The following is a 27,047-nucleotide window of genomic DNA, read 5'->3' as shown; positions in this document are numbered from 1 at the left end:
CATCCATATGAGCCTTATGGTAGCAGCCAAGAGAAAACTGCAACCCTGTATAGCCTATTAATAATTTTTAGCTTCTTCTACTGGCAGTTTTATAAGTGGCTACAGCCATAGGATTTGTCTGCACCCTCTATGGTCTATGACTAAGCTTTGCTCTATTTTATCCCTATCTAAATTTTATATGGTCACAATTTTTTGTTAATTTTAGCTGCAGGATAGGACCGCAACTATAAAAGTATCTTTTTGTAGTGTATCTACAACCCACCTAAGATTAATAGAGCTAGCAAGTTCCTATGGCACTCTATTCCCCATCGATGTGGCTTCATCTGCTTCTGCTGCTTCTCCCTCTTATGTATCTCATAAAACGGAGAATAGAGTTGAAGGGGCAAAAGAAGCGGCTGCCGCCTGGCCCTACTAAGCTTCCCATTATAGGTAATTTGCACCAACTTGGTACGTTGCCTCACTACTCTTGGTGGCAACTATCTAAGAAATATGGCCCCATCATGCTCCTTCAGCTCGGTGTCCCTACCGTCGTAGTCTCCTCTGCGGAAGCTGCAAGGGAATTCTTGAAAACTCATGATATTGATTGTTGCAGTCGACCTCCCTTAGTTGGACTTGGAAAATTCTCATACAATCACCGAGACATAGCTTTTGCGCCATACGGCGATTACTGGAGGGAGGTACGCAAGATCTGTGTTCTTGAGGTGTTTAGCACAAAAAGGGTGCAGTCGTTTCAGTTCATCAGAGAAGAGGAGGTCGCTTTGCTGATTGATTCAATTGCGCAATCATCTTCTTCTGGAAGTCCTATTGATCTTACCGAGAGGTTAATGTCTCTCACTGCAAATATAATTTGCAGGATTGCATTCGGACAGAGTTTTCAAGTGAGTGAGTTTGGTGACGGAAGAATTCAAGAAGTGGTTCGTGAAGCCATGGCTTTGTTGGGCGGGTTCACTGCAGCCGATTTCTTTCCGTACGTGGGTCGAATTGTGGATAGACTCACTGGTCTTCATGGAAGGCTTGAGAGGAGTTTCCATGAAATGGACGGTTTCTACCAACGGGTGATTGAGGACCATCTCAACCCAGGAAGGGTGAAAGAGGAGCATGAAGACATTATCGACGTGCTGCTGAAAATAGAGAGGGAACGGTCTGAATCCGGTGCTGTACAGTTTACTAAAGATAGTGCAAAAGCAATCCTCATGGTAAGCCACCAACCTACTCCTTTGATCCGTCTCATTTTTTTTTCGTTTCTTTTTTGAGTTTGTTAAGTATCTTGAATATGTATTGTTGTTGTTTAAACTCTTAGCTATTTAAAGGATGAATGATAGATCAGGTTCCCATTTGGGAAGCTTAATATCACATTTCCTAAGCTCACACTTAGATAACTCAACACACTTTACATCGTTAAGTTTTAATGTAGTTATGGTCGGATCTCGTGTCATAAAATACTTGATAAGTTCTATTAATGATGTAAATGGAAATGTGGAAGAGAGAGACGGGAGGCAGGAGCAGTTACGTAGAGTGCCTTGGAGCTATCTACAAAAGGGCCAATCGATTATCATTTAATTTGACTTTGCGTCTTCGTTTCTTTGAACCAAGAATGGCATAATGCTTAGCTTGGTATACTTAATGAAAATGTGAATCTCAATAATGAACTACACCTAGAGGGAGGTGAATAGGTGTTGTAGACCAATTTAAAAAACTCCCAACAAAGATTACCTAACCTTAGACTATCTTTATGTCAAGAATTTTTTCTTCTAATAACTTTTTAACAAAGCAAAACATCCACAAGCAATAATGTATGCATCAACACTCTCCCAACAATTTATAAATGCAAAACACATGCAAATGCTTCAACACTCCTAAAAAATAAACCAAAATATAGAGTGAGAGAAAGAGACAATGGACACCAGATTTTTAACGTGGAAAACCTCCGAAGAGATAAAAAACCACGGGCCTATCACCGATTGAAAACTCCACTATGAAGAATAAAAACTGAGTACAAGGTTTTACCTAGCTCAAGCCAACCACTCCTTCCCGGAATACTTGACTAGTTCCTTCATTTTCAGCTTCTCCTTTTGGAGCACACTTGGAGTCCGCACCAAGCTCAATCTCGGCCTCTTCTTGAATCCACACAAGAAGAAAATGGGTTTTTGCACAACCCAAATAGAATGAGAGATTTAGATGTAAATGAAGAATGAATCAACCCATTTATTACTCAAGAAAATCCATTGAAAACTAATTTGGAAAACATTAAGAGAAGTGGATTTTCTTTGCAATAAAAAAACCCAAATTAGGAAAGCAAAAATGAGAAAATGAAGAACACTTGGAGTGTGGCTGCTCTCCCCACGTTTTCAGCAGTCTCTCTCACCAGAAAATGAGAGAAGATTGGTTTTTAGAGTGTAAAAAGAAACCCTTAATCTAATGGCTGGGATTTGATCAAAAAAACATTAGTTGGATAGATCCACCCCTACACCTGGATAGATCCAGAAACAGAGGAATGAAAGTCTTGCACCAAAAACAATTTTTCCCAACTTTCTAACACATTTAAAGATTAAAAACCGGGTTGATTCACATCCAATCACCACACACTCAGCTACATACCTCGGCCTCTTAGCAAATCTTAGTCTTCAAAGTCAAGTAATCCGAATAGGAATAGGAAAGCCGAGTTAGGGGACACTTAGGAATTTTGTCCGGAATTGCCAACTTAGCTAAAACACTCACAATCTCCCCCTTTGGCAATTCTGGGACAAAACCCTTTACAACACGAATGAGTACAAGTAAGTAAGCCCCACCCAACTCTCATACAAGGCCCCTCACTCACTCATAACCACAACCTAGGTACTACAATACCTGCAAATAAATCTCAAGAAAAGCATTAGTAGCACCTGTACATATTCCAAGGCACTTCCACAAGATTTGAATAAATTAACACATAGATATCCACATACATCCACATAGATCATTTGCCTAAAGATAGTCAATATGCATTCATGAGTCAAAATCAAAATAACCATGTCCAATATCCACAAATACAAAACAATATGATCATGATCAACATATCAAATATCCAAAGCACAAAACACAATGTCATGATCAACTACATGTCAAGTGTAAAATGTCTCCCCCTTTTTGTCCCAGAATGAGACAAAGAGTTGTCCAAAATAAGCCATGTACATAAGTATACCAAAATGAACATGATAAGCAAAGTACACAAGACTAAGAGCTGTCCAAAAAATAATAACTAGCTGCTACTTGGCTAAGAGAGATGCTTATGGACAAGATCTTCAAGAGCATGCAGCTGATCCATGTTACAAAGCATTTGTCCATCAATTAGAGAGAAACCTCTCTCCATATAAGATTGGAGTTGAGAAATCTGCTCAGACAATAAGGTGGATTGAGCAGAAATCTTTTCATCCAAAGCATCAAACCTAGCACAAAGTTGAGCTAGGACATTGGAATCTACATCTGAATCAGCATCACTTTCACCAAATTTTCTCTTGGCTCTACTATGGCACACCTTCTTCTTAAAACCAAGAGCACCTTTAATCTGTGCTTGACGTCGATTCCAAGAAGAGGTATCAATGGGACCCATTGGCACAAGAAAAGGAGAATTTACAGGAAATACAACTCCAGCCCTTTGGCAGATTTGTGTGATTAAAATGCCAAAGGGAAGAACCTCCTTCTTAGACACTGTAGGATCACCTCGAAAAATCATCTCATCTAAAATGCAAGATGCTAGATTGATGGTTCCCGATGAAGGATACGAGACAAGAGAATGCAACCATTCTTACAAATGTTTGCCCGATGAGAGGAGGGATAAACTGAGAATGATAGAAAAGTAGCTAACACCCAAGCAGGACGAGATAGACTACCAGTGTGCACCCTGAGCCTAGCTGACCTCGGACCTCTCCCCATAAGTCAATAGACACTCTATCCAACAGGTCAGAGGTGATTTCCAAATCACTCACAGAGGGTGCCTGAACCAACGGGATGCCTAAGACTTCAGCAATTATCTTAGGGGTGACTTTAACAACAATTCCAAAAAGACTTGACTGGAGGTAGGACTGATCCAAGTCATGCTCAATAATGTTTGAATAAAACATTCGGACAATAGGAGCACAAGCAGACCCAGTGAAGTTTGCTAAAGGAAGCCATCCTAGTTCTACAAACAGGTCCGGAATTGGTGTGTCGAGAAAAGATTCTAAATGAAGTTGTCTCTCAAGAACAAGAGACCTCTGACGATAAACCTTAGTGTACTGGTCTCTACACAATTTTGCCGGGAAAGCATTGAAGGGAATCCCATCAATGGAAGTTTTTGCAGGAGCCTTGGGGATACTGGGAGGCTGGATAGAAGGAATGATGGGTAAATTTTCATCTCGAGCACCTTTTGAGGTTCTAGAGGATGACCCTTTAACAGGGGCTTTACTCTTACGACCTTTTGGAGGCATATTTCCCAAATAATCCACTCAAATAGCCTATTGTGAGATAATCTCACACAAAAACTACCCAACAACACCAATGGAAGAAAAACCAACCTGTATACACGAGAAAAGCTGTGACGACCAAAGCTGTGACGACCAGGGCTACCAGATCAGCAATCCTTTGACGGGAAGATATCAGATCAGTGATACCACAAGAAAAGCTGGAACGAATGCCGACTAACGGAAATGGAAATGCAGTCCAGCGACAAACAGGCGACAAACAGAGAAGAACAAAATGAGACGAGACGAGCTAACAGCACACCGAAACGCCGACAGCAGACAGAAATAAGAAGGAGAGCTGTCACGGGGAAGATTTCCGGTGACAACGGCCGGATCGAACCAAACGACGGCGAATAGCAGAGACGAAGGGTTCTCCTCTGGAACGAAAAACCCTAGGGCTTGGAAAGAAATAAGACGATAACCAGATTTGGGGTTTTGACATTTCATTTTTTTTTTAACTTTTAATTACCAAAATGCCCCTCATCCATTTAACACATGAGTATAACCATTTGGGGACACAATTGGAAAATTTCACACAAAACAAATAAAAAATGTTTAGAGATTTTGAGTTTTTTTTTTTTTTTTTTTTTTATTATAAAAAAAATGACGAAAATACCCCTGATTCATTAAACCCAAGGAGTTGAACCAGATGAGGGCAAAAATGGAATTTGACACAAATGCATAAGTGGTATCGATCTTGGTGGATCGATCCACTCTTCGTTCAAGAGCTCTCGGTGAAGGAACAAAATTGTGCAACTGCAGGAAATTTTTCACAAAAAATTTCTAAGTGTTGGAGTCAAGTGGTATCGATCTTGGTGGATCGATCCACACATCGTTCAAGGGCTCTCGGTCACATGACTGTGCACACAGTGGATCGATCCACACAATCAGCAGATCGATCGACACCCTACTGAAAAATGACTTAGGCAAAAAATTTACAACAAAAACACAAGAAAACCAACAAGCTTTCCAAACATTGAAAATTTGATTCACCATAGCTAAGATTCAATAGGATGACATACTTATCTTTCAATCAATGAGTTAGAATTGATTCATATTGAACAAGAATGCTACCAAGAGCTTAACTTTAGACACAATTAATAAACATAAAGATTGAAGAACCTTCCAAATTTATTAAATGAATAGGTAAAAAACAAATGATTATCAACATTCTAACAAGTATGTTTAAGCTCAAAGAAGACTTACTCATGACGCCATAAAATAGTGAGTATGTTAATTTCTTTCCACTTATAAACCTATATCCACCCATAAAGCAAAAAATCATTTTCAAGACACACTTCCTTCCTAGAGAAATTCAAGATAATATTCCAAGAAGTCAATTTGCACCTCTCTTGGCCGGATTTCTGTTTAACACGGCTTATTCACATCCCAAAAAAAATTCATACAACATTTGTTTTTCACATTGAGCATTGAAATGATTTCACAAACATGAGCTTCACTCTTAGGATCATTTTTTTTTTTTTTAATTTGAGGATCACTAAGGTGGCCTTTACAACATAACAACATACGGGATGTCCCACTCTTGCAATGGAGGCTTTTTAACTCTTGAAACATTGCCAAGGAGCCATAACCATTCTGGGAAACTTAATATTTTTCTTTTCTTCCTTTTTTTTTTTTTTTTTTTTAATTTCAAAGAGAGGGCAAACAATCAAGGAAGAATAATCTTAAACACTCAAGGATATTCTGAATGACTTTACTCACTTTTTAATGCTCATTAGATAAACATAAGTTTGCATTTAGACTATAAAGAACATTACTCACAATTTATGTAATCACAAGGTTCAACCATGAGCTGTTACTCACTTAAAAGAAATGAAGCTAACCTTTTGAGGTTTATCTAATCAAATCAAAATAGCAAGGATTCAATATCATGTTTACCAATCAAGCCATGAGATAAAAACATCTTGAAGCTTTCAAGATCATTAAGAGTCAATTTAACTCTTAAACAAAAGTGTAAGCATGTCACTCTCATGAACTCAACAAATGTTGAAATTTATGAAAAATGAAGAAAGGATTGAATCAAAACAACAGGACATCAACTTGATTAAAGTTAGGAACATAGGAAGACAACTAGGACTCAAGGATATGCAAGAAGGTGTCCTAGACAGGTCCTAGAGAAAGTCAATTGATTGTGCATAAACCTATGGACTTTCTAAGTGATTCAAACCTAGACACATCCAAAGGTTTAGTAAGAATATCAGCAATTTGACCCTCAGTTGGAACATATTCCAATGACACAACTTTGTCTTCAACTAAGTCACGAATGAAGTGATGTCTAATGTCAATGTGTTTTGTTCTAGAGTGCAGAACAGGGTTCTTGGAGATGTTGATTGCACTAGTATTGTCACAAAACACTACCATGGTTCCTTGATCAATCCCATAGTCTCTCAACATTTGCTTGATCCACAAAAGCTGGGAACAACAACTACCGGCAGCAATGTATTCCGCTTCAGCTGTGGAAAGCGAAACAGAGTTTTGCTTCTTACTCATCCAAGCAACCAAACAATTTCCAATATAGAAACAACCACCTGAAGTGCTTTTCCTATCATCCACATTTCCAGCCCAATCGGCATCAGTGTAGCAAGCTACATCAGAATGAGTGTCAAATGGATACCAAAGACCCAGCTCTAAAGTACCAGCAATGTACCTAATGATACGCTTAAGAGCTATGAGATGAGATTCCTTAGGACATGCCTGATACCTAGCACACACTCCAACACTAAAAGCTATGTCCGGTCTACTAGCAGTGAGGTACAAGAGGCTACCAATCATGCTTCTATACAATGTTTCCTCTACCCCTTTCCCGGATTCATCCTTACTTAGCTTTAGGTTGGTTGGCATTGGTGTCCTAAAATGTTTAGTTGACTCAAGCCCAAACTTTTTGACAAGTTCCCTTGCATACTTGGATTGGGATAGGAAAATCCCATCCTTGAGTTGTTTCACTTGGAAACCAAGAAAATAGGTCAATTCTCCTACCATGCTCATCTCAAACTCACTTTTCATCTCTTTGGCAAAATCTAAAGCGCACTCACTGGAGGTAGAGCCAAACACAATGTCATCCACATAGATTTGTGCTACCAAGAACACTTCATCATTTCTTCTAATGAACAATGTTCGATCAGCTCCCCCTCTCATGAATCCTTTCTTAAGAAGATAGGATGTGAGTCTTTCATGCCAAGCTCTAGGAGCTTGCTTTAAACCATAGAGAGCTTTTCTAAGTCTATAGACATGATTTGGATACTTAGGGTCTTGAAACCCTTTGGGTTGCTCCACATACACTTCTTCATTAAGGATCCCATTTAGAAAGGCACTCTTGACATCCATTTGAAACAATTTAAATTTCCATACACAAGCTACAGCTAAGAGTATTCGAATGGATTCAAGTCTTGCAACTGGAGCAAAGGTTTCATCAAAATCAATTCCCTCAATTTGCTTGAACCCTTGAGCAACTAACCTAGCTTTATTTCTCACAATCACACCATTTTCATCCATCTTATTTTTGAAAATCCATTTTGTTCCAATGACATTCACATCTTTTGGTCTAGGCACTAAGAACCAAACATCATTTCTAGAAAATTGATTTAGCTCTTCATGAAGAGCATCTACCCAAGCTTCATCATTCAAGGCTTCTTCAACATTTTTTGGTTCAATTTGGGAGGTATAGCAAACATAACTTACCTCATTTAGCTTGGATTGTCTCCTTGTTACCATGCTATCCTCATAGTTCCCAATCACATTGCTCAAAGGATGGTTCTTAGGTACCCTTGACTTATTTTTCTTTGATGGCTCAATTCTCCCCCTATCTCCTTTCTTTCCTTGCTCATCTTTCTTTTCTTCATCTTCACTTAACTTTTCATCTTCAGATTTTTCTTCAATCACTTCAATATCTTTTGACACATCAATTCTATCATCATCACACTCTCTTGACCTTGATCCTATATCATCCACAATCACATTGATTGATTCCACCATACATTTTGAACTCAAAATGTATACTCTATATGCCCGACTTTTGGAGGAATATCCTAAGAATATCCCTTCTTCACTCTTGGATTCAAACTTTCCAAGATTTTCATGATCTTTCAAGACATAGCATCTACTTCCAAACACCCTAAAGTATTTCACACTGGGTTTTTTACCTTTCCACAGCTCATAACAAGTCTTCCTAGTATGAGGACGCATGTGAGTTCTATTGGAAGTATAGCAAGCGGTGTTGATGGCTTCAGCCCAAAAATGTGTAGGGAGTTCATGCTGATTTAGCATTGTTCGGGCCATTTCTTGAAGGACACGATTTTTTCTCTCAACTACCCCATTTTGTTGAGGTGTTCTAGGAGCGGAAAACTCATGTTTGATTCCTAGAGAATGACAAAATTCAAGAAAATTGAATTGTCAAATTCTCTCCCCCTATCACTCCTAATTCTTTCAATGGGATGCCCTTTTTCATTTTGAATTTTCAAACCAATGTCCTTGAAATTTATGAATGCCTCACTCTTATCTCTTAGGAATGCAACCCATGCATACCTAGAATAGTCATCAACCATCACCAAAATGTATTTCTTGCCCCCTAAACTCTCAGTTCTCATTGGTCCCATGAGGTCCATATGTAAGAGTTCTAAAGGTTTAGAGGTCAAAATTTCATCAACTCTCTTATGTGTACTCCTTGTTTGTTTTCCCTTTTGACAAGGACCACAAATAGGATTAGAGGGTTTTCCAAGCTTAGGAATCCCTTTGATGACTTCATTATTTGCAACCTTCATCAAGTCACGGTAGTTTAAATGACCCAACCTACGGTGCCACAAATCGATTGATTCAATTTTTGAACTACCACACACAAGAGAAGAAGCAAAAGAGGTAGAAGAATTTTGACAAACAGCATAGCAATTATCAGAAGTTCTCAAACCAATCATCACACAATTTCCATTCAAATCAAACACTTTACATAAATTTTGTGAAAATTGAACATTGAACTTCTTGTCACATATTTGACTAATGCTAATCAAGTTAGCTTTCAATCCTTCCACATACAAAACCTCTTCAAGGTTAGGATCCCGGGAGCACAAATTGTGCCTTTCCCTTTCACACTAGCAACATTGCCATCACCAAAAGTCACATTTCCTCCATCAAATTCAGTGAAATTAGTGAAGAATGATCTATTACCTGTCATATGACGTGAACAACCACTATCAAAATACCATGAGTGTAACTCACTAGCTCTAAGTGCAGTGTGAACAACAAGGCAATTAAGCTCACTCTTTTTCACCCATATTTGTTTTACATTTGTGACTTTGGTCATTCCATTTGAAGTGCTTCCTTGGAAGCCACTATAATGAGGGACATTTGAATCTCTCTTGAACACTCTCTTGCCTCCTTGTAACAACCTATTTCTCAAAGTGAATGATTCATTCATTAGGTTGGTCAACTTTCTTTGGAAACTCTCAAACATCCTAGCATAACATCTATCAATGGTGTGTCCCATTTTAGTGCAATGAGTGCAATGAAGTTTCAGTTTGGAGGAATTTTCTTAGGGACCACTTCTTCACAAGACTTGACAAAAATTGTTTTACCACTACTAGGAGTGGTAGCTTCATCAACAAAACCTAAGCCTCTTTTATCAAATGATTTCCTCCCTAAATTGATCAAATCACTAAGTCTTTTAGAGCTAGGATGTGACTCTTCTTTCCTAAGACTCAACTCATTCTTAAACACTTGATTTTCACTCTTCAATTCATCACACATTTTCTTCATGTCAAAGTGTTCGCCCTCAAGAAAGGCAATCTTATCTAGCAAAGATTTTTTCTCTCCCTTTAGAGTTTTAATCTCATTGATTAAACTCCTTTTAGAAGTCTTCCACTCAACTTGTTCTGTTTGAGACTTAAGCATTCCTTGTACAAAGTCTCATATGCAGAGTCAAAACTCATCTCATCACCATTTGAGTCACTTGACTCACAAGACTCACTAAGTACCTCCTTTTTTAGTGGTTCATCAATGACACTTGCCATAAAGGCTGTGAAATTAGTGCATTCCTCACTAGCATTGGATTCTTTTTCATTAGATTGACATGATTCTGAGTCACTCCAAGTGACTTGCATGGCTTTCTTTCCTTTTTTCTTTGAGGGACATTCTGTGGCATAGTGTCCCTTTCCTCCACACTTGAAGCATTCAACCTCAAGATCCTTTTTGACACTCTGTCTTTCTTTTTGTCTTTTACATTTGATTTTCCCATTGAATTATTCCATTTTTTACCATCTTCCTTGGACTTCTTATATTTCCTGAACTTCATGTATTTTTTGAATTTTCTAGCAAATCTAGCAACCTCTCCATCCGACATTTTCTCATTACCTCACCTTCGGAACCTAAGGACTCCTCTTTAATGGCATTCAAGGCAATGCCCTTTGATTTCCTAGGTGATCCAAGAGTCATTTCAAAGGTTTGGAGTGAACCCACAAGTTCATCCACTTTCAAGGAATCCACATCCTTGGACTCTTCAATGGCAGTGACTTTTGCTCTAAATCTCTCGGAGAGATCTTAGAATTTTTCTAACCACTTTGGAATTAGGGATGGGCTCACCTAGATTAAAACTAGAATTCACAATGTCCATCAGTTTTGCATAGAACTCTCCAAAGTTCTCATGATCCTCCATCCTAATTGTCTCAAACCTAGAGGTTACATTTGAAGTTTGGACACTTTCACAGCATTAGTGCCTTCATGAGTCACTTGGAGGATATCCCAAGCCTCCTTAGCCGAAGTACATGTGGCTATCCTACGGAATTCATCCGTGCTAATGGCATTAAAGATAGAATACATGGCTCTAGCATTGTTCTCACTAGCTTCATTATCACCTCTATCCCATTCCAACTTAGGCTTGATAACATTAGTTGGTCTTCCTTCTCTATCCAACACCTTAGGTGGAGACCAACCAAATTCAACGGCATTCCAAACTTTTTCACTTTGCATTTTGAGAAAATATTGCATTCTCACTTTCCAATGAGAATAATTTTCGCCGGTTAAAAATGGTGGTCTCCCAATGGAAGCTCCCTCTTGATGAGGTTCCATGATTGAGATTCAAGGACTGAAAATGATTTTTCTTTAAAAACCCGCTCTGATACCAATTGAAAATGTGAATCTCAATAATGAACTACACCTAGAGGGGGTGAATAGGTGTTGTAGACCAATTTAAAAAACTCCCAACAAAGATTACCTAACCTTAGACTATCTTTATGTCAAGAATTTTTTCTTCTAATAACTTTTCAACAAAGCAAAACATCCACAAGCAATAATGTATGCATCAACACTCTCCCAACAATTTATAAATGCAAAACACATGCAAATGCTTCAACACTCCTCAAAAATAAACCAAAATATAGAGTGAGAGAAAGAGACAATGACACCAGATTTTTAACGTGGAAAACCTCCGAAGAGATCAAAAACCACGGGCCTATCACCGATTGAAAACTCCACTATGAAGAATAAAAACTGAGTACAAGGTTTTACCTAGCTCAAGCCAACCACTCCTTCCCGGAATACTTGACTAGTTCCTTCATTTTCAGCTTCTCCTTTTGGAGCACACTTGGAGTCCGCACCAAGCTCAATCTCGGCCTCTTCTTGAATCCACACAAGAAGAAAATGGGTTTTTGCACAACCCAAATAGAATGAGAGATTTAGATGTAAATGAAAGAATGAATCAACCCATTTATTGCTCAAGAAAATCCATTGAAAACTAATTTGGAAAACATTAAGAGAAGTGGATTTTCTTTGCAATAAAAAAAAACCCAAATTAGGAAAGCAAAAATGAGAAAATGAAGAACACTTGGAGTGTGGCTGCTCTCCCCACGTTTTCAGCAGTCTCTCTCACCAGAAAATGAGAGAAGATTGGTTTTTAGAGTGTAAAAAGAAACCCTTAATCTAATGGCTGGATTTGATCAAAAAACATTAGTTGGATAGATCCACCCCTACACCTGGATAGATCCAGAAACAGAGGAATGAAAGTCTTGCACCAAAAACAATTTTTCCCAACTTTCTAACACATTTAAAGATTAAAAACCGGGTTGATTCACATCCAATCACCACACACTCAGCTACATACCTCGGCCTCTTAGCAAAATCTTAGTCTTCAAAGTCAAGTAATCCGAATAGGAATAGGAAAGCCGAGTTAGGGGACACTTAGGAATTTTGTCCAGAATTGCCAACTTAGCTAAAACACTCACACTTAATATTGGAACTAAAGTGTTCTTTTGCCTACTTTGAACATGTGCCTCAGGATTTATTCTTGGCTGGAGTGGACACTGGTGCAATCACCGTAACTTGGGCAATGACCGAGCTTGCTAGGAACCCAAGAATAATGAAAAAAGCCCAGGTTGAAGTTAGAAACTCCATTGGAAATAAAGGAAAAGTCACGGAGGGTGATGTCGATCAGCTTCACTACCTCAAGATGGTGGTCAAAGAAACTTTGAGACTACATCCTCCCGTCCCACTTCTACTTCCAAGAGAAACCATGTCCCATTTTGAGATAAACGGATACCACATTTACCCGAAAACCCAAGTCCAAGTAAACGTTTGGGCTATTGGGCGAGACCCCAACCTCTGGAAGAGCCCAGAGGAGTTTTTGCCCGAGAGGTTTATGGACAACTCTGTAGATTTTAGAGGACAACATTTTGAGCTACTGCCTTTCGGAGCGGGTAGAAGAATTTGCCCGGGTATGTATATGACGATTGCAACAGTGGAGCTTGCACTTGCTAATCTTTTATATCGTTTCAATTGGAACTTGCCGAATGGGATGAGGGAGGCAGATATTAACATGGAAGAAGCAGCAGGTCTTACTGTCCGTAAGAAGTTCGCTCTGAACCTTGTGCCAATTCTCCATCACTGTTAACAATACCGGTGATAAGAGGAATCGTTCTTGATATTCTTTGTATTTGTCCCACGAAAACTTTAAGTTGCTGATAAATTAATGAAAATAAGTGGAGTATGGAGATTAAACACCTGTCCTTTTTCCTGGGAAAATGACATAGGAAACGTGTAGGCTATGTTTGGTTGATTATGCTTTGTTTTCGTAAATGTTTTAAAGAAAAATCCGAGGGAAAAAAAAAAAAGGAAGAAAAGGTAAAATAAATTAGGTTTTTGAAATTAAAAATAAATTACTTTTGAATATTTTTTCCCAACATTTTTATCGTTTCTTCCATGAAAAATGTTAAAAAAAAAAAAAAAAGGAAATTTATTTCATGGAAAAAAATAATTTGAAATTTGATTGTGCTTCTTATTTTGTTTATTTTTTTTCCTTTTCCATGGAAGGTTCAATTTCGTTTGGATTGTAAACAGCTTGCGCCAAAGAAATGAGAATAAAAATCGAGGAAAATTAGAAAAAGAAAAAGGGAAAAATTTTGTTGCCTTTCTTCTTATAAGGCATTATCATCATTTTAATAACTTACCATGCATAGCAACGCTTAGTTTAAGATAGTGTTAAAGAAAAAAAATCATTTACCTTTCATATTTGATTTACTCTAAAAAAAATACAAAAAAACTAATATTGATAAAATTACTTAAAATTTTTATATATTTTTTATCTTTATAAAGGTGAAATAAATAAATAAAATTAGTTTGAAAAAATATATAAAAATAATTTTTAATTTTCATTTTCATTTCTAATTACAAAGGTGTAGTTTCTCATGTCTTTTTTTTATTTAAAAATAAAATAATAAGGGTGTAAAAAAAAAAAAAAAGTAAACCTTTGCAATTTATGATAAAGCGAGATATTAAAATAAATATTAACCATGATACAAATATAATTACTATTTTTATCAAGATGTTAGTGAAGAAGTTAAAATTCTTCATGAATAACTCGGCTTTACTCCATCACTTTCTATATACAAAGAGAGATTTTTGCAGTTTGGTAGATGCGGAGAGTGATACGATCAATGAGAAGGACCCCATTTCCCTTTGGTACTTAATAGTTTTTTACGGGCATTCTTCTTCTTTTTTTCAATTATGTTCAATCTTTCTTTGTCATTCATTTAGATCCTTTTGTACATAATGCCAAATTCTATGTCAAGACAATCTTCTACAACCATTATAGCTTAATTGTGTCACAACTTATCAAAAGTTGAAGATTTCTTTTCAACATCAAGTGGGAAAGGTTGGTTCTGAAGGTCATCACTTGAGGAGGACTTTACTCATAGGTGAAGTGATTTTTTGTTTCTTAGTTAACATAGGGAAATCAGGACGAGATGCCTTTGTGAAATTGATGCCAAAAAAGAAAAAAAAATAATAATAATAAAGAATTGCGATTCTTATCAATATTGTTGTTTATCACTCTTATAATTTAATGTGTTTTCGTTATGATTTAAAAATAAATTTTTATTTTTAAAGGTAAGAACTTGCTTTCTTAAATTAATAACATTTTCGTTGGTTGTTATTTGAAAATGATTTTTAAAAATTAAAGTGGAATGAAGAATTGTTTGTAGAAAATAAATAAAAATTATTTTAATGGTTTTTTTAAAAAAAAATAAAAGGAAAAATTTGGAGAACTGAAAAAAATAATTAAAAAAATAACACCATATCTTTTTCTCATTTTATTTTCTCTTCACCAATCGCTATATATATATATATATATAAAATCTTCAAATATGATATATTTTTTAATTATAATTATTTTTTCCAATTTCTTTCAACTTCTTTAAAAAAAAATTATTAGACAATGAGACCTCAAATAAAATGATATTTGATGCATACAATTTAATCATTTTAGAAATAATTTTATTTAAAAATAATTTGAAACTCAAAAACTAAGCTAGAACTAATAATTTGAAACTTGAAGATAATTTGGAACTCAAGAACTAATCTAGTTACTATTAGAAAGTTATGAAACTTAAAATTAATTCAAGTATTGATAGATTAAAATTCATTGTAAATGACTTTGTTAGTTTCTTCCTTATATATAAGTATATGTTGTGAATTTTTTCATTAGGTAAATAAACTCAAAATCAAATAAAATTCAATGCGTTAGATTTATTAAAGAATTTAATAATTTTTAAAAATAATTTAAAACTCAAATAATCAACCAATTAATACTATAAATTATGGATAAAAAATGACTCTATTTTGCACTTTTAAACTATACTTTCATAAATTTTTTTATTAAACAAGTAGATTTGAATGCATTGGATTTATTAACAAGTTTATGAATCGAGAAAAATGATTTACAACTAAAAATATAATACACTTTATAATAAAAATCCATTTACAAGAATTGGTCTATAATAATTTATTATTGTTTCTTTACACATAATTATATTTTTATAAATTTTATTACTGACAAATAAATTTCAGATCAAACAAGACTTAATATATTAAATTTATTATGACATTTAATAATTCTTAAAAATGATTTGAAACTTAAAAATATATTTAATCACTATAAAAAATAATAGACCAAATATGATATATAATACATCATAATTTTATTGTTTATTTTAAATTTTCTTACTCGGCAACTCACTTTTGAATTAAGTGAAACCAAATCAAGTGAGACTTAATAATAAATATTCTAATTTTAAAAAATAATTTGAAAATTTAAAAATTAATTCTTCAAAATATGTTGGTAAATTTATCTATGTTATGATTTTTTTTCAAATTAAAAGAAATTAAGCTTTAAAAAAATAATTGTATTATATAAAGATATTAATATCCATATCTTTATAATTAACTACAAAAATATATAATATCATTTTTTATGAAAAAAAAATACAATTTATGATTTCATTATGATATTAGTATTCATCTTTTACTAAAAGCTATATATTTTTAAAACATCATATTTGTTATAGCGATAATATCATTTTATATATATATATATATAAACAATTTATGATTTCACTATAATATTCATATTCATATTTTACTAAAAACTATATATTTTTAAATTTATTTATAATAGAAAATTAAAATTTATTTTTAATAAGACTTAAATTAAATATAGTTTAAATCATATAAATTGATTTACAACATTTTAAAATCAAAATCAAAATTTGTTTTTAAGAACAATTTATTCAAACCTGTTTTTTTCCCTTTTATATATATATATATATATATATATATATAATGCACTTCAAAATTAATTGTAAAACATTTTTGCTTTTAGAAAACATTAAAAGTTTACTTTTCATTCTTAACTTAAACATAATTTTTAAAAACAAATATAACATAATATCGTCAAACCGTCCAAAAATTCTTATGTTGTCTTTGCTCCCACTACTAGCATGAAGGCTATGTGGGGTTTTCTTTTGAAATCAAGAAAATTATGTTTACACTTATATGCCAAGAAAAATAAGTCAATTAGAATTTCATAAAACATAATATTTAATAATGATTTAAAGTAATTTTATGTTTAAATTATTAAGTTATATTAAGTCATTAAGTTTTCTTGTCAAAATTAATTTTAATTTTAAATTATAATACTAAATATACTTAATAATCTAAATTTAATCATTACATTATATTAATTCTTAAGTTATTAAGTTGATATTAAGTATTTTTTAAATTTCAAAAAGATTCTATGAATGTGTATATATATACTGGATAAATTGTTTTCTAATTTAAAAATGTATTTGGAACATTTCTAATTTTAAAAAAGGACAATCATAATACAAAGCTGCGTTTGGTTGCACAAAATCCGAATCCAAATATGGGAACTCCAATTCTGGGCAACCAAAAGCAGCCAAAGAGGTTTCGAGTTTTACCTTAGGGTGAAGTTGAGGTGCATCCCAAGCAAACCTAGGCCTCTTTCGAGGACGCCGATCCATGTGAGTATGAGGAAACTCAGTCACACATTCCATCTCCATTGGTCGCAATCGGATCAAACCCTAACCTTAACCCTAACCCTAGTTCTTTCAAAGATATCGGACACGTTGAGGACTATGGTTAAATGCAGGCAAACCGTGGTTGAGTCAACTTTTTTAATATTTTCAAAACGGAATATACGGCACCCAGGGTTGGATGCTCCACAAGGGGCAACTCTGTGACCCTGTCATCCATAGGTTTACACAGCGCATAGATGTTGTGCCACGTATCTAATGGGCTCTGTTATGGGGCCCTTGGCCCGTTTTGAATGATTTTTAATCGTATGTTTTACCTCATGGATTTTACAAGATGCTACTTCGGCTCGTATCTAGGCCCAAGCCTGACCCACATGAGAAAATGTCTTTTATGTTACGGGTTTTGCTCCCACTCGGGGCTATGTTTGGTTTCCATAAAAATTTGAAGGAAAATGCAAAGAAAAAAAATATAAAAGAAAAGTAGAAGGAAAGAAAAAGTAGAGGAAAAAAAAAAAAAAGATTAAAAGTTGATAAATTATTTTTGTTGTTACTTCAAACTCATTTTATTTATTTTAACTCATCAATATAAAAATTAAATAATTTAAAAATACATAAGTTTTTAATTAGTTTAAATTATATTTGATTTTCTTTGATATTTTTTATAGGACAACCAAATATGAAAAAATCATTTTCCTTTACATTTTTTTTCTTTCCTTAGTATTTTTCGGGAACCAAACATAACCCTAAAAATAAAAATGTCAAATTTTATTAATTTGTGGGCTTAATGCCTACATTTGTATAACGTCGGTGTCAAGGCAGTTTTGGATCTGTTACAAGTTTTTAAAAATAATTTTTTAAACTAATTTAAAATATTTTACTCTTTAAAATTCAGAATTTGCCACAAAATTAATTTTTTTCAAGAAAAAGAAATTCCAAATTTAGATTACTTTTAAAAATATTCATCAAACTGGTCCTTCATTAACATATATTTTATTATTTTTTAAAAAAAATTTATGCTAAAACTATAATCATTGACCTTGGTTTTAAGTTTAAGGTTAAACCATAGTCATTAATTATGATTATAAAAATTATAGTTTATGTTAGAAATATTAGGCTAATCCAACCTATGGTAATCACCCTAGAGGGGGGGTGAATAGGGTGATGGTCTCTTTTATCAAATTTAAACAAGTGAATGCAAGAGACAATTATATGCAAGTATATAATAATCAATATATAGACAATTGCATATAAATTAAAGAGTAGGGAAGAGAGAATGCAAACACAAGAGTTTATAGTGGTTCGGCGCAACCCGGCCTACATCCACTCTCCTCTAACTTCAATCCCGAGCTTGAGGTTCCACTAATCCAAGGCTTCTAAACCAAGCCTTCAAGCAATACAATTGGATTATGATTCCAATTCACCCTCTTGAACTTTTGGTTCCAAGCACCCTTTACATTTCTCAAGAGATATCTCACTCTTGAACAACCCCTCAAGTGATGCCTCACACTTGAGAAACTTCCTTTTAAAGATTTACAAATGAATGATATCTCAAAAATCCTAGCACAAGAACTTTAAGCTCAAATGATACAAGAAAAATTAGGATTGAATGGTGCACTAAAGATATGCAAGTTTTGAAACAATGGTGCACTAAAAAATACTCTTCCAAGGCTCAAATATAATTAAGAAAGATTTGGGAAGGCTAAACTCATGAAACAATGAAGATTGGAGCCTTTTTATAGAAGAAAAAAGCCAAACTAGCTGTTGGGGGTTCAACCGGTCGAGTTAGGGGTCGACCGGTTGACTAGCCATTATCATTTAATACTTGGCAAGTGACCGTTGGGCCTTAACCGGACCTCAACTGGACCTCGACTGAACTTCAACCGGTTGAGGTTCAACCTTGATTGGGAAGAGAAGGCCACTGGCAGAGAGAGAAACTTTTTGGCCTCCCTCAACCGGTTCTCGATCGGATGAGCACAATCGGTCGACCGGTTGAACCGGTTGAGCCATTTTTTTGGCTCAACACCCAACCTTTTTCAACTTAAAACCTTTTAACACAAGTTTGAAAATAATTTAATACAAGGTTTTAGTTGAAAACATGAAATCATCCAATTCTTAAGATATTTAAAACAATATTACTCTTGTATGATTTTGGTGCATAAATAAAGAATGAAATGCATGAAAGTCCTAGTGCACCGACAATCTTACAAAGAGATTTTATGAAGCTTTGATATTGAAAAACTCTTCTCTTTGAGGTGGTCTTCTTCTTCATGATTTCTCCTTGGCTTGATTTGTCTTTGTGATTGCCACTTTGGAAATCGTCTTGCCTAATCACACTTGAAATATGATCATTAGTTCTAAACCTTGTTTTCTCACTTGCATTTTTTGCCTTAATTTCTTTATCATTTGGTCATATAAAATTGAACAATGCTCTAACCATCGGAATTGACATCTCAACTCTGGATTTATAAGTTTCACCCAAGAAGTCCTCTAGATCTTAATGGATGTTAAGTTGTGCTTGTTATAGATTTTCAATAAATTACTTCTCATTAATTTAGGTTATATTTGGTTGACAAAATTGAATAGATAAGATAAAATATGTATATCTAATGATATCATATTGATATCCTGAAATATATTGAATGATATATATATATATATATATATATATATATATATAACATATATTATTTTTAATGTTTGAAATAAAAATTATATCACATTTCAATATTTTTTATTTAAAAAATTAAAAATTCTCAAATATTTAATAATATTCATGATTAAAATATTTAAGTTTTATAAATTAATAAAAAGAAATTATATTATGTTATTAAATATATAAAAATAATTTATAATTTACTTTGGATTCAATGGATTTCGAGATGGACAAAAATTATCTATATATTTGAGAGAATGTTCCAATGAAACTTTGGGTTAATACAAGGTATATCAAGTGAGAAAAAAAGGAAAAAAACAAAATAGGGTTTGAAAAAAAATGGGAAAGATATTTTAAAATTGGAAATTTCTTATTAAAATATTTGTTTTAAAAAAAATAAAAAATGAAAGTTAGCTTCAAGATCCGCTCCATGCACATGGAAATGTATGTATATGCTCTCGTATACATGAGAATGTATACGCATGTTACGACTTGGAATGGGGACATTTGTAGTAAGAAAAAAAAAAAAAAATTCTTTTATAAAGAAAATATATATTTTTTCTTGCTTTGTATCACTTCACAAAATTTGTAGTAAAGAAAGAAAGAAAGAAAAGACAAATCTGTGCTTGTCGTTGCGAAACGTGACATGTAATGCTATAGAATAAAAAAGGGGAAAAGATAATTGGAAGGCCTGCTAGGACAAAATAGTGGTAGAAGTTGGAACTGGGGTTGAAGCCGATGATATATGTGTATCCTTAGTACATCCCACCCAAGATTCATAGAGCGAGCAAGCTCCAATGGCGCTCTATTCCCCATCAATCTGGCTTCATCTGCTTCTGCTACTTCTCCCTCTAATGTTTCTCATAAAACGGAAAATAGAGTTGAAGGGGCAAAAGAAGCCGCTGCCTCCTGGCCCTAGTAAGCTTCCCATTATAGGTACTTTGCACCAACTTGGTGCGTTGCCTCACTACTCTTTCTGGCAACTATCTAAGAAATATGGCTCCATCATGCTCCTTCAGCTCGGTGTCCCTACCGTCGTAGTCTCCTCTGCGGAAGCTGCAAGGGAATTCTTGAAAACTCATGATATTGATTGTTGCAGTCGACCTCCCTTAGTTGGACTTGGAAAATTCTCATACAATCACCGAGACATATCTTTTGCGCCATACGGCGACTACTGGAGGGAGGTACTCAAGATCTGTGTTCTCGAGGTGTTTAGCACAAAAAGGGTGCAGTCGTTTCAGTTCATCAGAGAAGAGGAGGTCGCTTTGCTGATTGATTCAATTGTGCAATCGTCTTCTTCTGGAAGTCCTATTGATCTTACCGAGAGGCTAATGTCTCTCACTGCAAATATAATTTGTAGGATTGCATTCGGAAAGAGTTTTCAAGCGAGTGAGTTTGGTGACGGAAGATTTCAAGAAGTGGTTCATGAAGCCATGGCTTTGTTGGGCGGGTTCACTGCAGCCGATTTCTTTCCGTACGTGGGTCGGATTGTGGATAGACTCACTGGTCTTCATGGTCGGCTTGAGAGGAGTTTCCATGAAATGGACGGCTTCTACCAACAGGTGATCGAAGACCATCTCAACCCAGGAAGGGTGAAAGAGGAGCATGAAGACATCTTCGATGTGCTGCTGAGAATAGAGAGGGAACAATCTGAATCCAGTGCCCTACAGTTCACTAAAGATAACGCGAAAGCAATCCTTATGGTAAGTCACCAACCTACTCCTTTTTCCCGTCTCATTTTTAATATATTCACATTTAAATATTATATATATAATTTTTAAATATTATTTTTAATTTTAATAATATGTAATAATATATTTATAATGTTACCCGTTACATGGTTTAACTACTGGTTTGACCAGTAAATTATGAACCAATATTTTTTCTAGGTTTGATTATGAAGGCATTGGAAGAGAGAGAGAGAGGGACGGGGGGTGGGGAGGAAGGTGCAAAATTACGTAGAGTGCCTTGGAGCTATCTACAAAAGGGCCAATCGATTATCATTTAATTTGACTTTGCGTCTTGGGTTCTTTGAGCCTAGAATGGCATAATGCTTAGCTTGGTATACTTGGAACTAAAGCGTTCTTTTGCTTACTTTTAACATGTGCCTCAGGATTTATTCTTGGCTGGAGTGGACACTGGTGCAATCACCGTAGCTTGGGCAATGACCGAGCTTGCTAGGAACCCAAGAATAATGAAAAAAGCCCAGGCTGAAGTTAGAAGCTCCATTGGAAATAAAGGAAAAGTCACGGAGAGTGAAGTTGATCAGCTTCACTACCTCAAGATGGTGGTCAAAGAAACTTTGAGACTGCATCCTCCCGTCCCACTTCTACTTCCAAGAGAAACCATGTCACATTTTGAGATAAACGGGTACCACATTTACCCGAAAACCCAAGTCCACGTAAACGTTTGGGCAATTGGGCGAGACCCCAACCTCTGGAAGAACCCAGAGGAGTTTCTGCCCGAGAGGTTTATGGACAACTCTGTAGATTTTAGAGGACAACATTTTGAGCTACTGCCTTTCGGAGCGGGAAGAAGAATCTGCCCGGGTATGTATATGGCGATTGCAACAGTGGAGCTCGCACTTGCTAATCTTTTATATCGTTTCAATTGGAACTTGCCGAATGGGATGAAGGAGACAGATATTAGCATGGAAGAAGCAGCAGGTCTTACTGTCCGTAAGAAGTTTGCTCTTAACCTTGTGCCAATTCTCCATCACCGTTAACAAGAAAAGAAAGTAGAAAATAAAAAGAAGTTTAAATTTATTTATTTTTACATACTTATTTAATTTATTTCTCCCCTTTTCTCTCCCATATAAAAAGAATAAAAATATTAAAATGTTTGCACTATCTGTGGCCAAATTGAAATTGATGAAAATCGTTGCAGATAGGAAAAGGACCCGGTAGAAAGAAAAGGAGATGTCACGTGGTGCAATGCTGCAATAGGAGAGGCAAGAAAATAGGAGTCACGACTTAAACTGACCGGTCAACTTAGAACGGCAGAAGGCAAGAAAATAGGAACTATGACTTAAACCGACCGGTCAACTTAGAATGGCAGAAGGCAAGAAAATAGGAGCCACGACTTAAGAAAATAGGAGCCATGACTTAAACCGACCGGTCAACTTAGAATGGCATTTAGAGGGATTTTTGATAAAATTACGGTAAATTTAAAAAATAATTCTTAAATTATCATAGTGAAAAAAATAATTCTAAATCTATGATAGATTTTGTCGTATGAAGGAGTTATATTTTTTTTAAAATTATATCTTCAAAAGACGATTAATGATTTTTTTTTTTTTTTTAAATCTCTTTCCAAATTACTAAAAATGAGAAATTGTCTTTTGAAGAGATAATAAAAAAAAATTAAGCACAATTTCCATAAAAAAAAAAAAATTAAACAATTGGAGATCGTCTTTTCAAGAGAGGATTTAAAAAATAAAAAAAATAAAATTTAATATACATTATAATAAAATTAATTATCTATATATTATAAAAAAAATACAATTTAATATAAAAATATATTTGTGGACCCCGCATTTCGGCTCAATGCGTTTCCCACTCGAAAGCGATCTCGATTTTTATTTGAAAAATGATTTTTATTGATTAAAAATGACTTGGAGTCGCCACTTATTTTTGTTTTATTTTTAAAGGGTAAACAAAATAAGAAATAAAAACCCTAAGTGTGACTCCTTATTTGGAAAAGGTGGTCTACGAAAAACCGGATCGGGTTCGGGGGTCAGGTTACTTATCTGGAAGGTACGGTAAGGACCGTAGCACCCTTCTAAGTCCCTAAAGTCGGGTCTCTACTAATAAAATGAAGCAATCATGGCAATTGATGAGGGAATCAATGAATACTCAGAGTGATTATGCACATGCGAGAATCTAAACATGCATACAGAAAATGACCTGAGCGGATGTGGATGCGTACCTGGGCAACGAGCCACCATGCGCTATCAAGAAAGGAGGTTAGTGCATAATAACAATCACGAGATATATTATAGGGCATAATAAAATCTATCATTCATGGCAATTAAATCAATCAATTATAAATTCACTTATGTGGGGCCCCCACCAAAGCCCGATTGATCTTACACGAATTAATCTCACAAATTCCATTATTCTGAAATTATGAAAATGACATTCATGCTTATACAAAGTCAAGAGGAACAAAACATTATTTGAAAACCGGAATGGAATTAAAATTGTTTGAGTGAAGACCGGATTTTTGAAATTTGTTTGAAAATTGGAGTATTATGAATTAAATTTAATAATCGGAATTTCGGAAATTAAATTTAAAAGAAATTAGAATTTTGGAAATCGAAAATTAAGTTCAGAAATTGGAATTTTGAAGAATTGTTTAAAATGGAATTTCAAAATAACTAAAATAATAATAATAATTAAATAGATTAATGGAAATATTGGAATTTTCAGAAATAGAAATTTAATTCGGAAATCGAAAGTTTTAATGAATTGTTTAAAATGGAATTTTTAGAATAAATAAATAAAATAAAATAATTAAATAGATTAATGGAAATATTGGAATTTTTGGAATTTAATTCGGTAATCATAAATTTTAATGAATTGTTTAAAATGGAATTTTAGAATAGATAAATAGAATAAAATAATTAAATAGATTAATGGAAATATTGGAATTTTTGGAATTTAATTCGGTAATCAGAAATTTTAATGAATCGTTTAAAATGGAATTTTAGAATAGATAAATAGAATAAAATAATTAAATAGATTAATGGAAATATTAGGATTAGAAATTAAAATCGAAAAGTCGGAAATTTCAATAAATTGTTTTAAAATGGAATTTTGGAATGAATAAATAAAATAAGAATAATAATTAAATAAATTAATGTGAATATTGGAATTTTCAGAAAAAAAAATTTAATTCGGAAGTCGGAAATTTTAATGAATTGTTTAAAATGGAATTTTAGAATAAATAAATAGAATAAAATAATTAAATAGATTAATGGAAATATTGGAATTTGAAATTAAATTTGAAAGTCGGAAATTTTAAAGAATTGCTTAAAATTGAATTTTAGAATAAATAAATAAGATAATAATAATTAAATAGATTAATGTGAATATTGGAAATTTTGAAATTAGAAATTAAAATCGGAAGTCGGAAATTTTAATGAATTGTTTAAAATGGAATTTTAGAATAAATAAATAGAATAATAATAATGATTAAATAAATTAATGATGAACATTGGAATTTCAGAAAATTATTTGAGAACGGAATTTTTAACGATTATTTGAAAATTGGAATAGAAATGGGATTGTTCGTGAAATCGGAATTTTGAGAATCGTTTAAAAAGAATTTACGAAAATCAGACATTTGATACCAAACTTTGGCATATGAAAAAAATAAAAATAAAAAAATAAAATCCACCATGGAACTACAACTGGGCCATGCCACTAACCATTAATTTATTACAAAAAGAAAACTTGTGCCCAGCCACTTATGAGAAATACCCTGCCACCATGCTACCATGCCACTGTTGACTTTTCATTTATTTAAACTTTCTTATGCCCTTAGTGGATGGCCACTAACAAAGTCCCATTTCTCCATTGAAGCAACAGCCCGCAGCCCATGTACACTCGGCAATGCACAAGTCACCACGCGGAGCCTCATTCCACCTCCAATACCACGATGCCGCCTTGTCTCATGCGTGAAGTAATAAAACATATTATTAATAGCCCTTCTGATGGAGAGCCAGTGCGACATGAACTTCCCGTATACACGAGGTAGTGTGGTCTTCAAGCATTCCCGCTCTCGTGAGTTAGCACCGTCGAACAAGCCAAACATCTCCAAAACAACTCGTACACAAGGCGAAGAGGAGGCCGCACTGGTTCCACATAAGGCTCTTCTTCAGATTCCAATATTTCTGAGCCGGGATTTTCATGGGGAGTTAGAGAGAGAAGTGGGTGTGGGATGCAAGCTGTGGGTTTGGAAATGTGGGATGATTTGAATGTTGATGGGCATGTTGGTGGATATGAGAGTACGAGATGGGATTAGTTAGACGAATAGTGGAATATAGTGGCCGTGTATGAGGTGTTTGATAACATGAGTGATGGTTTTAGTGGGTGCATGAAGGGGTGAAGGAAAGCATGCAACTCATGGGGCTTTGTGTGAGTGAGAAGGTTTGATGAAGAACGAATGAGGGGAAGGAGGGCGTGGTAGAGGATGGGCATGGTGGGCGTAAAAAAAAATGGGTGTATGATAGGATGAAGAGAGAGAAAAGGTGACGAGAACAAATAGATGGGTAAGGAGACGACATGCAAAGCAGATCAGCCTGCTTCTTTCCCTCTTCCTTTGCTCAAAATGACAGCCATATGGTCCTTCAACAATCAGAAACTAAATCTCTATAGGAATGCTTTGGGCAGTGCAAATCCCTACGGATGGCAAAGCCCTGGAAAGTGTATAGGCGGTAGGTCCCACACCACTTTTAGCTCCTCCATGTGTATCCAGGGATGATCAGCACATGAGAGTGATGATACAGTAGATGGTGAACGAATGGCACAAGACAAGTGAAACAGCCACGATGCATCTTTCGAAACCCTCTGCAGACCATACCTTAAAGGCTCTGTGATATTAATGCTCTTCGGGTATTTCATGGAGGCTAAGCATCTGTAATCACAGCTTGCATTTCCCGGAAATATTTCTCTCAGATAGAAATGCACCAACCAAAACACACCACAGATAGGCACCAAAAGCAGAGAAGTATAAAGAAGAAGAGTAATAAAACAGAGCAGGAATAAGTGAAATGATAATGTATTAAGCAAAACCTGGTCTCACAAATTGTTAATGGACTTATTAGCTAGTGGCAGAGAATGGATTTAAGACCAAATGACAGGAGAGTGACCTTCAGACATCACACAACAAAGCTAGACCAGATTCTTATTATTTCTTTCAGCACAAACTCATAAACAACAAAGGAATATACAGTCCTAGCAAGTCCAATGAATGCTTAGGGATCCACAAAAGTAGCCACATGACATGCACACGAAAATAGCTAAATGATACCCAACAACAAACTGAGGAAAGCGAATAGCAGGAAAATAATAGAGATCGATAAGG

At 34.7% G+C, this 27,047-nt stretch overlaps 2 protein-coding genes across 2 annotated transcripts; both read left to right on the top strand.

The window, feature by feature from the left end:
- Window positions 1-272: 272 nt before the first annotated feature.
- LOC117919931 (cytochrome P450 71B34-like) lies at window positions 273-13,479 on the top strand. The gene is made up of 2 exons (XM_034837244.1): window positions 273-1,196; window positions 12,757-13,479. Exons 1-2 carry the CDS (start codon window positions 291-293, stop codon window positions 13,366-13,368), a joined length of 1,518 nt encoding a protein of 505 aa, XP_034693135.1. The 5' UTR covers window positions 273-290; the 3' UTR covers window positions 13,369-13,479.
- Window positions 13,480-20,740: 7,261 nt separating this feature from the next.
- LOC117922481 (cytochrome P450 71B34-like) lies at window positions 20,741-22,683 on the top strand. The gene is made up of 2 exons (XM_034840614.1): window positions 20,741-21,661; window positions 22,072-22,683. Exons 1-2 carry the CDS (start codon window positions 20,756-20,758, stop codon window positions 22,681-22,683), a joined length of 1,518 nt encoding a protein of 505 aa, XP_034696505.1. The 5' UTR covers window positions 20,741-20,755.
- The last annotated feature ends 4,364 nt before the right edge of the window (window positions 22,684-27,047 follow it).

This window comes from Vitis riparia, chromosome 1 (genome assembly GCF_004353265.1).
Source record: "Vitis riparia cultivar Riparia Gloire de Montpellier isolate 1030 chromosome 1, EGFV_Vit.rip_1.0, whole genome shotgun sequence".
Classification (NCBI taxonomy): domain Eukaryota; kingdom Viridiplantae; phylum Streptophyta; class Magnoliopsida; order Vitales; family Vitaceae; genus Vitis; species Vitis riparia.
This window is presented reverse-complemented; position numbering and strand designations above follow the sequence as displayed.

Coding starts and splice junctions, on each gene's coding strand:
- LOC117919931 (XM_034837244.1), top strand. CDS start 291: ATGGCACTCTATTCCCCATCGATGTGGCTTCATCTGCTTCTGCTGCTT. Junction 1,197..12,756: donor GTGCAAAAGCAATCCTCATG/GTAAGCCACCAA, acceptor CATGTGCCTCAG/GATTTATTCTTGGCTGGAGT.
- LOC117922481 (XM_034840614.1), top strand. CDS start 20,756: ATGGCGCTCTATTCCCCATCAATCTGGCTTCATCTGCTTCTGCTACTT. Junction 21,662..22,071: donor ACGCGAAAGCAATCCTTATG/GTAAGTCACCAA, acceptor CATGTGCCTCAG/GATTTATTCTTGGCTGGAGT.